At 44.9% G+C, this 12,991-nt stretch overlaps 1 protein-coding gene across 13 annotated transcripts in view; it reads right to left on the reverse strand.

Annotated features, from left to right (window-relative positions):
* Positions 1-1,380: 1,380 nt before the first annotated feature.
* The window catches only part of LOC115628931 (microtubule-associated protein futsch), a 45,830-nt gene continuing 34,219 nt past the window's right edge, over positions 1,381-12,991 (reverse strand). For 7 of the 13 annotated variants that reach the window (XM_030525199.1, XM_030525193.1, XM_030525204.1 and 4 more), the window contains 6 exons: positions 12,018-12,380; positions 4,376-4,468; positions 3,748-3,850; positions 2,456-2,603; positions 1,823-1,974; positions 1,381-1,550 (listed from right to left, as the gene is read on the reverse strand). In XM_030525199.1, coding sequence (XP_030381059.1) covers positions 1,427-1,550; positions 1,823-1,974; positions 2,456-2,603; positions 3,748-3,850; positions 4,376-4,468; positions 12,018-12,380 — 983 coding nt within the window. In that variant the 3' untranslated portion in view covers positions 1,381-1,426. Of the gene's footprint in view, positions 1,551-1,822; positions 1,975-2,455; positions 2,604-3,747; positions 3,851-4,375; positions 4,469-12,017; positions 12,381-12,991 lie in introns of those variants that run through there. The other 6 variants (XM_030525198.1, XR_003995852.1, XM_030525200.1 and 3 more) reach the window with 6 other exon arrangements.

Genomic DNA, 12,991 nt, shown 5'->3' on the forward strand with positions numbered 1-12,991 from the left:
TAGATTAGCAAGGGCGTAGGCAGGGGGGGGGGGGGGAATGGGGCTACAAAATATATTGCCATATACAAGTAAAGTCTCCTTAAAATGGATCTGAGTTGGATTTGTTGAAGTTTTTCCATTGATCATATGCCCCCCCTTTGGTAAAAGCTGCCTACGCCCTTGTAGATTAGATTCGCAAAGTTTGTGTAGATTTTGAATTGTGGGGGAATGGGAAGTAACCCAAAAAATAAAATAAATAGGTGTTGCCTGGATATTTGGGGAGTCTACATAACAACTTTGGTTTATGTAGCTATCGAAATGTGGACAGTATTGACGAAATTCTGTAGCGGGGAAAGTAGGGAAAATTACAAAAAAAAAAATTCTTTCTCAGGATACCAACTTTGGTTTTCCCAGCTTTTATAGTTTTTGAGATTCCTGCGTTCATGCAGACAGACAGTTTTTCTCTCGTCATGCTGATTAAGAATTATGTATAAGAATATGTATATATTTTATAGGACGTGCCTTTGTGTGTGTGTAAGTGCAGGCTCTGCTGGCATAGCATGGACAGATATTATATTTGTGGCTAGAACTTCATTTTGGGTTGACACTGAATACCGAGGTCGATGAAATTGAAAAAATTTACACAAAATTTCGTCTACACATTGTACAACAATCTTGATCCTAAATGTGTTACAACTATTATTTTTTGAGAACTCCGCCAGTTTGAAAAACACTTGTCTTCTTTTTGTTAATATCATCGTTTAATATATTTAATATATTTGTATATGTGTGTAAATAATTACAAATAGTTTCAAAATGTCTACGCCCACGCCCACCAAGGTGTGAATCGAGGCGTAGCAGCACGTTAGTGAAATGTTCGATTTCGTTTGTATTAGTTTCCTGTTTTTCCATTGAAGTCGCAAAACGCCAATGCATTTATCGTTATATATGTATATAGGTAGTACTATATGGTTTTATTATATAATGTATTACAATGTTTTCATCGAATTTTCATCAGCTTGGTTTGTTAGTAAGATTGCTGCAATGCAATGCATATTCATATATATGTATGTTTATATATTTAATAATTACAATCAAGACAAAAAAATCAACAAATTAATGAATAGTTTTTAATTCAATAACAAATAAAAAACACGTTTCTTTATAAAAAAAAAATTATTATATAAAAAAAGATGTAACACAAAAATGTCGCACAAATGTATTTGCTGTTTTGTTCAACATGACGAGCCTGCCAAATGTGTGTGGGGGTGTGCGTCGTGAGTGTGTGTGTCAGATGGCTGCCCAAAAGTATGCCACAGTATTTTGTTATAGAAAGCTTAACATTTTAATGAGTTGAGTGTGTGTGTGTGTGTGTGTGGGGGGGGGGGGGGGGGGGGGGTTAGTAGGTTTAGAGACTTGTGCACACTGGTCTGCCTGGTCCCACGCCTCACTGACAATTACGGAAACGCCGCCAGATGCTCTGCACGTAGACAAAAACGCACTTCCAATCCGGCCGACTCATCTCCACCATATCCTCTACGTCAAGCAATGGCGCTATTCCCGCTTTTTCGCTGCAAAAATATGAAAAGTTAACAACGAGCTTGAACAAATATTTTGATAATAGGGACACTAAATCGAAGTCGCGTACAGATTTGGTTCAATCCAGGGGCGTCTATAATTAGTGCGACTCTTTGAAGCACTTTATGGTGACCCCGAACCTTATTTAGAATCATGAGATTCATTTTAGTTCATTCTTTCACTAAATTTTTTCAAAATTAAACAGTATTTTTAAACGCGGACATTCGATTTGATTTCCATAATTTTCTTATCCTTTCATACTTACTCAGCCACGCCAAAGGCCAATTCAAAGTTGTGTCTTCGATTTTGTTTTGTTAGTGTACTGTAGTCAAATGCTTTTGGCAAGAAATGATGTATCAGCGCACAAAAGGCTAAGCCATCTGACCAGCTCGAGCTAAAGTTTGTTATTTGGACGTTCTGTGGAGTAGAGGATATTGAATTATTTCTCTGCCACGGAAGAAAGATGGGGATGGAAATTGGCAGGCATTAAGATATATATTATGTTCCAGCCCAATTTCATGCTAGTCCATGAAAGCAACAACAATGGCAACGGCAATTCTTTTGTTTTGGTTTTCGTTTTTAGTATAAGCACAAAAAAATGACATTAAGAAAAGGCTAAGCTGCATGGAGTGGCCAAAATTAGTTCGCTTGGTTGGCTATTCTTAGAGCAAGGAAAAGAAAAAGCGAGAGTAAAAAGCCTGGCATTATGCTTGGTTTGGTTTGGTTTGTTATTGAGATTCGCAGAGGACGGCCAAATAAAAGAAATGAGCTAAAAATAAAATGAATAACAACTCATAACAACATAGAACAGAAAAGAGATAACGGTCTATAGCTGCAAATGCGATTTTTGCGCTTTGCGATTTGTGGGCTGCTGCTGCTGCTGGTTAGGATAGGATACCTCATATTCCTGCGTTTTTTGCTGACACCACTGCAGAAGTTGATCCTTGACAGTGGCGGCGCGCGCATTTAGTGCCGGATCGGTAAATTTGAATAACGGTTGTACTGAACCGCCTGGGGTCGTGGGTGTGCTTGTTGTTGGAGATGATCTGAACGAAATGATTGAATGGAATTGAGGGGGCAGACGTTTTAGCGAAACTCTCACACAATTCAATTTATCATATTGATATTATTTATTATTTAGCTTGTATCTATATGTGTGTGTGTTTGGTTTTTTTTGGTTTTTTTTTTTTTGTTAGCAATAATCAACAACAAATATAAGTGGTAGATAAAACTATTTGTATTTATTTCTATTTTATTTCATTTTGCCTTTTTTTTTTGGGGGGGGGGGGGGGGGGGGGTTCTTTCAATGTTCGTGCTAATTATAAAAATCCAATATCTTCATTGTGGCAGGGACGTTTTTGCAGAGACAGTGAGAGAGAGAGGGCGAGATAGTGAGAGAGAAAGACAGTGAAGGTCGTAGGGGGAAAGTGGGGAAGAGAAGGAATAAAAAGAAGTGCAATTAAGAAAATAATCTGCCCTGGCCTTTGAGTGAACAGCAGAGTGACGGGAGAATTGAAAAAAGGCATAAAGTGAAAAGGGACAGTTCAAATTTGCTTACAATTTAGAATACAATATAATCACAATTATCGGATTATGTGTGGCAGAGAGGTGGGGCAGCAAACACCATGGACCGTACAAATAACATAAGATGCTACAAATTAAGGTGAAAGTACTTGTCATTAAATCAAGCAAGGACCGATTGTCTTTAAAAACACTCTTGAGGGACCCTTTACTGGGATTCGAACACATTTTAAGTTCAACTAATTTCTGCCTTCATAGATTGTGAAAATTACATTATTTGCGAGTATTTAGATGCATTGTTGGTGTAGGTATGTGTAGTATGTATGTATTTCTGTTAAGTATTTGTGCCCGCTAGGACTGTGTACATATATGCTCTCTTGTGTGTTCACCTTCACCCAATTGTGTGTTAACTAGATTCTTAATAACTAAAACAAATCAGTTGTGTAGCTTATTTTGATTGAAGAGCGGGTGCCCTTCTTTTTGTGCAATGCAATGAGTTTCTAACCAAATGCATACATACATACATCTATGAAGTTTCAATTCCACGAGCCAATAAGATGTGTCTTTCTAATGTACATATATGTATGTGTGTGTGTATATCTCTTATCTACTTGTATGTATATGTGTAGTATTAAGCGGTTAATAGATGTATCTGAGCAGTGTGCTTACTTTTGCGCTTGTTGTTGTGCGGCCTCTTTATCCAGCTGCTTGAACTTGGCCAGCGGTGAAATATTCTTGGATGCAGCGCTGCCGCCTACAGTGCGTGTGGTAACTGTAAAATGGTGCAAATTAGCAGGTGTATCTAAATATCTAAGTAGCTACATACATAAATAGCAAACAGTATGTTTATTTGCAGGCATAACAGAATTATTGTGCATCCTAGTTAACTCAATCAATTCAATAAGAGAAATATGCATTTTATTCTTAGAATTAGATTGAATTTTAGAACTTTAAATTAAATGTAATTCACAAGAGATAAATTGTAAACGAAGTATCTCTACGAAAGTCTCTAATCAACACGACCATATAAAGCTATGGAAGGTATCGCGGAGAAATTGGGAACGATGCAACGGCTTTCGAAAATAATACAAGTAACAGTCTGATGGGATATTGTTCAGACTAACTTGAATAATTTATGTATTCGGTTTTTCGATTATCTTAGAATTTAAAAGAAATCATTTGTTTCTAGTCTTATTAGCCCTCGTATGTGTCAGATGGTTCTCTTAAAATACTGTATGCAAATTGTAAGCATAATTATATGTTCTTTGAAGTATCTAGCAGATACGCTGCAACATACCTTTTGTTGTTGTTGTGGTCACAACGGCGCCACCATCCTTCGACTTGGTCTCAGTGCGTTCGCTGGTCGTTGAGCTTTGTTGCTGTTGTTGTGCTGTATGAAGAAACGTTTAAGGTTTGCGTTTTTGTATTTTTTTTTTTGGTTTTTTGGTTTTGCATTTGTGGCAGACACAGAAAAACGAGAGAGAGAAAAAAGAAGCAAACATTACGAAATTAGTAAAATGCATGCACAAGATCAATTACAAGGAAATCAAATTAAACAAAATGCGACACATACAGATGTGTGTACAATACGAATATTAAATCATACATATTTCAATTAATTATAGAAAATAATAAACATCTGTGTTTCTTACACTAGCAGGCAACAAATATACATACGCTACGCAGCAAAAAAAAAGAGGAAAATTAAAAGAAAAATGGATGAACAGTTAAGAAAACATATAGTAAACAATTTATCGCGCTACATTCAGAGCTAGACAAAAAAAAAAACCAACAACAAAAATTTGTTGCATTCATTTAGGCGCAGAGCGCAACGACTGGCAATGGAACAAATTGCCGATCGTTTCAGACCACTGCTAAGCCACAAAAATTAAAATAAAGTGCTGTGTGATAAAAACCGAAGCGTTGATATGGTGTGGCTGCCGTTGTGGCTGTGGTTGTGGTTGTGGTTCGTGTTTGGTGGCGGCTGGTGGTGGTGCTGATTGGTTGTTCGTGGCTGCTGACTATTTGCTGTTTTTGCGCAGTTTTGTCTTTGGAACAGCATCGAATTTTGGGCATGCAAAATAACTTTTTATTTCTATACAAATTATGTACAACTTAAAAGCTATGTATGTATGTGTTCAGAAATTGCATGCTCACGAATAGAATAGAAAAGAATGGAACGAAACGAAACGAGAAAATAAACAACGCGCACAGACAAGCGACAAAAACCGCGCAGCAAACGCAGCTACTGTCCAAAACGCGACTGTACACAGCAATTTTAAAAAAGTAAAGTGTGCGTCTTGGATTTTGGGTTTTTTTTTTTTGTTTTTTTTTGAATGATTAACAGTAATGACATAGAAAAAAAGGAGGGACAACATGGGGTTTTATTTGTATTTGTTTGTGATTTTGATTTTGATTTTGTTTCTTGCCTGGGACCAACCAACGAACGAACGAACGAACGGGCGCAATGAACGCAAGAAACGCAACGGAATGAAACAAATTATCGTTTTACGAGTATATAGCAAAATAAAAGCGCTGGGTGTCTTACTATGTATAGTATGTACAATTGATCTTTGTATACGAGTATGGGAGAGAGAACGGCAGGCAAAAAAAACAAAAAAAAAAACAGAATATACAATGTGCTTATACGAGTATATGGCTGTATGTACACGTATATATGGCTGTTAGGTTGGGCGTAATATGTAGCATTGGTAGTACAAAAGGTGGCAAATATTGATTCAACTCAAGACGTATTGAAAATTTGTTTGGCGGGTGAAAAATTGGCAACGCTGTTTGTTTAGATTTAGATTTTGGGTGCATCGCAACTATCATTACAGATTGTTGTTGCGTTACCAACAGTAACGTACTAATTCACTCACAAATCTTGAAATAGAGCTCAAGCTGTTGTGCTGTTGTTTCTGTTGCTGTTGCTTCAGCTGATGGCCGTTGTTGCAGTTGCAGTTGCAGTGGCAGCTATCGTCCTTTGGGGCCTTTTCGGTGCAGCAAGGTCAATTATTCAGACTGCCCTTATATGCAATATGTGTGTGTGCTGGTGTGTGTGTGCGTGTGTGTGTGTGTATATAAGTTTGCATAAAAATTGTCTTTAATTTATAATAAAAAAAACCACATGTAGTCCCTCCTTCTGACATCGTCGCTAGCTCTAATTAAACTAATTACACTTCGAAAGCAAATACCATAAGTGGAACGCGAAAACAATATTGAAACGCGGACTAGAAAAACGAAACTAAAACTAAAACAAAAGGCTAAACCTAAACCTACATTCAACAGTAGCGAGTAATCAGTACAATATTGTTGCTCATAGTTCTTGTTCTTCTTCGGTCTTGTTATCTGTCGTCCAGTTGTGTGTTCAGTGCTGACCCACAAGTGGATGCAGCGGTCAAACTGGAATGGCTGCGGGCACAAGTCACAAGGTAATGATGACCTACATGACATGGGCAACTAGGTGCCCAGCATGAGCTGCTCGAATGCATCCTCCACATTGCTCTCGTCAAGCAAATTGAGATGCGCAATGTGCGGCATGGTGGCACTACGACTGAGACCACCACCGAAGCCGCCACCACCAGCACCAGCGCCAGCACCACAGCCGAAGCCCGCATAAATGCCGGCCGTGGAGACATTACCATTCGAGCTGGCACCAGTCAGCGAGCTGAGCGATTTGCGCGCTGCCGACACTTTCTCGCTAGTCTTGGTTCGATTAATCGCCGATTTCCTGGTCGTCACTGTTCGCACCTCCTCCTGCTGGTGTGCCCCAGTGGGTGATTTCTGTCCCGAGAAATACGCCGCAACCGTACGCTGTTTCTCGCCTATGTGCGCCTTATCAATGCCCGCTTCATAGAGCTTTGGCACGGATAGCGAATGTCCCGACTTAGTTCGACGCAGTTCGTTTCCAGCCGGTGACATCGGCTGATTATATTTGGGTTGACTTATAACTGTTTGCTGCTGGCAGATTTGGTTCCAGGAGTCGCATTTGCTCAGACGATTGATGCGCGGACTACTGCCATGGCTGTTGCTGTTGCTGCTCTGGAGCTCCTCCTCATGTGTGTTGCGACGCGAAAGGGAGGTGAAGGCACTGACGTTGTTGAAGACGATGTTGCGTGGTATTTGATCCTCGGATGCTGGCTGTGGTGTTGCCGGTGTCTCCACAATGCTCGGCTTCGAGTTGTGCGTCGAGTGCTGCACAATTTCCCGCTGGGTTGCTGTACTTGTCGTTGTTGCTGTTGTTGTTGTTGTGCTTACTCGGCTGCTGGTGCTGGTGCTGCTGCTGCTATTACTAGTCTTTGAGCCACCCACCTGTGGACTCTGATATGCATTGGGCACATAATGATGCCGCTGTGGCGGTCCGAACTTTTTCAGTATCGGCGCATTTTCATCCTTGGGCAGTGAGGATTTGACAATGTCCGGCGTGTCCGACGGTGCTGAGCTCTTGTATTCCTGCTCCTCAAAATACGCCAGCTTTCGCTGCTGCTGCTGTGTGTCCAGGACATTGCCAAGACTCTTTCGCCGCAGCTCACTGCTCAGCTCCTGCTGACTCTGGTGGCTCTGTTGCCGGGTACTGAACACGTTCTGTTGTCGAGTCACGAGAGATTGCTGAGAGAGTACGCGGTTCTGAGACTGCAAGGGTGTTATGCTGGAGCTACCGCCGTCTATTGTATGCTGCCTCAGCATTGGTGCCTGGGGGCGTTGGTATTGAATGTGTGGCGCTGGTGCTGACGGTGCGGCCGGTGCTGCCAGGGTTGGTGGCTGCTGCTGCTCGTACCGCTGGCTGGAAGTCTCACTTATGGTGTTGCTACGTACACTCAGCTTGGGTCGCTGCTGCGATGCCTGTACCTGCGGTTGTGCCTGCGGTGGCGGCAGCTGTGGCTTGGGTGCTAGCTCTGGCTTGTTGCTGCGATCCACCGGCGGAGGTGCATACTGGGGTTGGGGCTGTATCTGTGGATGCGAATGATGTCGTGGCTGGGGCTGGGGCTGGGGCTGTGGCTGCTGTCGGGGCAGCTGTACATTCGTATAGTGTTGGTTGCGCAAAACTTGCGCGGGCTGTGATGATGGTGGTGGCATAGATAAATCCTCAACTGCATGCGCTGGATTCGCTGTCCAGCTAGTGCTCGGCGAGGGTAAGTTGTGCAGCGAGGGTGTGGAGCTGGTGTTGGAGTGCTCCGATGGACGACGTGGCCTCTGCAGTGGCAACGACATTGGGTGCGGTTGCCGTTGCGACTGCTGAGAGTACTGTGAGTGCTGCGATTGCTGATAGAGGCTGTCCTGATCATCGGTGGAATCATCCACGGGATAGGTGACCACATAGGCCGCTTGTGTGTCACTGATGTAGGGGCGCGAAGGCTCCACATAGCTATCGGGTCTTTGCGGTGGGTGTTGATGGTTCTGTGGTCGTGGGTCCACAATCGGTGGTGGTGGCGTGTATGTGGGGTTTGCCTGATACTTGATGGGTGTTTGCGTGTTGGGCGGTTGTGCAGGATATGTTGGCGCGCGATTGGCCTCGAAATTTGTTACTTGCGGAAAGATTGGGTCCACCAATGGAGCCTGATATTGCCGTCCATCTGGTGATAGGCAGCCCGGCTTGGGTGAGGTAGGCGCGGTCAGTGGCTTGCGGGCACCGGCACCACCATTGCGCTTGCTAGATCGGTCATTGCCACCATTGCCCAGCTGTTGCATAGTGTACAACAAGGACTTGGCTGCACGGGAATTCTTGCCGAAAACTTCATCATCACTCATGTGGGCAGTGCGGCGACCTGCCACAGTAACCGCTGTCTGACTCTTTGGCTTGCGCATGACCTTCGTTTCGGCGCGATACTCCAACATATTGTTGTCTGAGTCGAGGTCCAGATCGTCGTCGGTGTTATCTGTCATGGCAGGAACGGTCATAAAGCTGGGACTTGTGGGTGCGCTATCTACAGGACTGGCATAGTCGAATTGACGCGGCGTATACGGTGGCACCAGATGGTCCGCGGTTGGTACTTGACCGTAACTGGGATTTGCTTGCGTTAGTACCAGGGGTTGAGCCATGGGATTGGTTAGAGAATCACGACGCTTCCGTGTTGGTTCCGCATACTCCACGGCACTGGGCAAGCAAGGATAGCTTCGATAATTACTAGCCAGTTGAGAATGCGGCACCACTGGAGCCGGCGGTAGGTCTGCATACGTGAATGAAATGTTGGTCGGCGGAGGCGGAGGCTGTGCAATAAATTCCTGATGTGGCATATATGCTGCTGGCTCGTAAGGATCCATAGCATTAGGCAGTGAAGGACGCTTTTTGAGCTCTGAATAGGGCTGGGACTTGTTCTTGGAGCGCAGCGAATTGTGACGTTGCAAATAGGGACTATGTGACAGTTGTTGTTGTTGTTGCATGTCCAGATTGTCGCGCAGCGAGCGCTCCTCAAAGTGATGGGCCTTGCGTTTGAAGTCGCTGTTATCCACCTTTGGCTTGGCCACCCAAGGAAGACCTATGGGCGAAGTAGCCGACGGCGATGGTGAATGGCTGCTGGAATACCCGACTCCCTTCGCCTGCAGAAACTGTGGCGAGGCAATGCTGGCTGGCTTGTTCTTGGACATCTGTGGCTGCCAAGTATTGGGGGCATGCGTTTTCTGGGGTATTGGCTTGTAGATGTTTTGGACTGGCTGCTGATTGTTTTCAATGGGTCGAAACACAGACTGTGGAGCATGGATGAACTGATTTACTGGTGAAGGGTCGGAGGCGTTTTGTGCCTGTGCCTGTGCGGCCGCAAGTCTCGCTTGTTCCCGCTCGTAGTATTCGCGTTCGAAACGCGCCTTCTGATCTAGTCGTGCTTGCTGCTCCAGTCTTGCCTGTTGATCGAGTCTTGCTTGCTTCTCCAGCTGCGCTAGTTGCTGTTCTCGCCGTGCCTGTTGCTCCAATTGAGCTTGTGCTTGAGCATGGGCTTGTGCTTGAGCATGGGCTTGTGCTTGTGCATGGGCTTGTGCTTGAGCATGGGCTTGTGCTTGTGCATGGGCTTGTGCATGCGCTTGCACTTGCTGCTCACGTCGCAGCTGATGCACGCGCTCCTGCTGCAGCCGCTCCTGTCGCTCGTGCTCGTAGCGCGCCTCTTGTTCGAGACGCAGCTGGCGCTCTCGTTCCAGACGCATCTCATACTCCTGACGGCGTTGACGCTCGGCCGCTGCTTGGGCGTGCTGTTGCTGCTGTTGATACTGTTGGTCCTGCTTGCTCCAGGATTGCTTGGGTGCCATCTGTGTATGGTTGGGCACATGACCCGGAACCTGGGGCGGTTTGCCAGTTGTTGCCGTTGCCGCCGCTCCCACCTCAAAGGTGTGCTTGATATTGCCAAACTTATTTGTCCAGTTGGACACGGAACGCTGACCATTCCAACCGAGACCCGCCTTATTGCTCTGTTTATTGATGAATGCCAAGAACTTGTGATCGTTCTCGGTCTTTGGCTCAAATGGTGGCACTACATTCTGCACTTTCCGCTTAACGCTCACCTGAACGGCGCGCTTTAGACCCAAATGGGGCCCACCCTTTCCCTCCTCTATCTCTGAGTCCGTATCACAGTCAGCATTATACTTCGTCTTGCCCTTGGGTATGTCAATGGTGTTGGCACGCTTCATCAATTGCTTCTTGTTGCCATTAAAGCGGATGCCTTTGCCATCTAACTGATCCGCCCCTGAAGCGGGGTCTTGGGTTGGGCGCTCCACAGCCGCTGCATAATTGGCGAAGCTGACAGTGTAGTCTCCAGAGAGTGGACGTCGATTGTTATTACTGGTCGAGGGTTTGAGCTGCTGTGGTATTGTGGGCTGACTCTTGGCGGGCACAAACTGATTGGGCCGATAGAGTTGTGTGGCTGGCGCGCTAGTATAAGTCGGGGGTGACGGATTCGGTTTTTTCGATGTTGCCACCGCCGTTGTTGTTGCTGATTGTGTTGTAAGTATAGCGCCCGATGAGGCATTCTTCTCCAACGGCACCGGACACCACTGTGGCGGCGTTAACGGCGTCACACTGCTGTCTGGCGTCGTGCAGCTAGAAATGCTCTCCATCATCAGCATGTCCTCCATGTAGCGACGCGCGTCGGCCAGCTCCTCGCGACTGACGCCAACCGTGTGACGACTGTTGCGGTTGCGTCGCTTCGCGAAGCGCTGACGACTCGTGCGCTGCTGTTCGATGGCCTCCGGTGAACTGGTCTCATCATATTTGGACAGCTCGGTGCCGAGACCGCTTTCGTCCTCGCGTCCCGGATCTGCAGCAGCAATGCCGCTACTTGCAATGAAGCTGTTCATCTCGGCCAACTGTTCTGGTGCACTGAGGCCGGTCTGGAGACGAGCCACAAGCGCCAGAAGTGCTTTACGCTTGTCTCCATCGACCGCTAGCTCCTTCCCTTTGCCCTCCTTCAGCGAGCACTCGAGGCGGCTGAGTGCTGCTGTTACCTCCGCGATGAGATTTGTGTCGTCGTCATCGTCGACGCAGCCACCATTGCCGCTCTGCTGTTGCAGCTTGTCGCGCAAGCCGGCGGCTAACAGACGCAAATCCTCGCCACTTTCCGTGCCCGAATCTTCTTTTTGAGGCACACTCAATCTCTTCACTTGTGTGACTTGACCCGGATTCGTATTGTTGTTCTTACTGTTGTTGGCCATTGTCTCAGTCGTGTTAGTTGTTGCTGCTTTTGTTGTTGTTGTTGTTGCTGTTGCTGTTCTGTCTTGTTTCTGCTGTGTGACTTGTGTTTTTCTACTACCTTGATCACTACTAATGCTACTAATATTTTTACTATTGCTATTTCTACTGCTATTGCTGCTGATTGGTGGCTTGCTGCGATTGCCGCTGCCGCTTCCGCTGGCACTGCTCTGCTGTTTGCTGCTGCTGTTGTTGCTCGTCACTTGCTTTGACTGCTCCTCTGACTGCGTCACTTGCTTTGGCAGCTTCTTTGCCAACGCTGACTCACCCTGCGTTGCTTTAACGCCACCGTCAGTCTGACTAGTCTCCTTGACGCTAATCGAGCTTGAGGTGCTCGCTGAAGATGTTTTCGTTGTCGACTTCTTAGCTGAGGCAGTAGTTGCAGTGACCTTGCTAGAGGCGCTCTCAACTTCCTCGCGCTTTTCAGCTTTGACTGCTTGCTCAACTTTCTCAGCAGTTGCAATGCTTGTGGCCTTTTGATCCGATTTCTCAGCGGCCTTAGTAGGTTTCTCCTTTTCTTCTTCCTCTTCTTCGTCACTGTAATCTGTTACCTCTTCAATTATTTCCTCATATTCGCTGGCACTGCTTTCTTCCTCCTCGGCATTGGTCTGCTCAACCGCCTTTTTTTGCTCTATATGTTTTTTGTTTTTGTTTTTAAAGTTGCGCGACGCGGAAAAAATTTGCGATTCAAATGATAAGATGGTTTTAAAGAACCGAAATAAAAAATAAACGATAAATCGTAAATGGGAAGAAAAAGAGAGAGAAAATTGTTTAAAACAGACATACGCCAGTGGGTTGCGTATTTTGAACGACAACAATAAAACAACGATCAAAAAGCATTACAGTGGCTGGGAGTGGGGCGGCTTGGATAGGACGTTCCATGGGCTGTTGCCGGAACTTTAACTGTAACTTCAACAGTAAATAAGTACAAACATCTTATGAAATGAGGGAGATATAGAGATAGAAAGCAAAACATTTGACAATAACTATGACTGAGATGTTTAAGACGCTGTTCGTCTTTACACATAAATGAATATAAACAGAGTATATATGCTATTTAAGTTCCTCATCATGAACACTTCTTGAAAGTAATGATCATTAAAAACCTACAGATTTAGAAGAATATGTATCCTTCTTTACTGATCGCTGATTGTATTAAGAAACTGTTTACGAATGTAATTGAAAGAAGAGTTGTGGTGAAAAACTCTTCTATGATAATTCTCATTAGTGATATGAACATTT

This window comes from Scaptodrosophila lebanonensis, unplaced genomic scaffold, assembly GCF_003285725.1.
Source record: "Scaptodrosophila lebanonensis strain 11010-0011.00,11010-0021.00 unplaced genomic scaffold, SlebRS2 tig00000129-arrow-arrow-pilon, whole genome shotgun sequence".
Classification (NCBI taxonomy): Eukaryota; Metazoa; Arthropoda; class Insecta; order Diptera; family Drosophilidae; genus Scaptodrosophila; species Scaptodrosophila lebanonensis.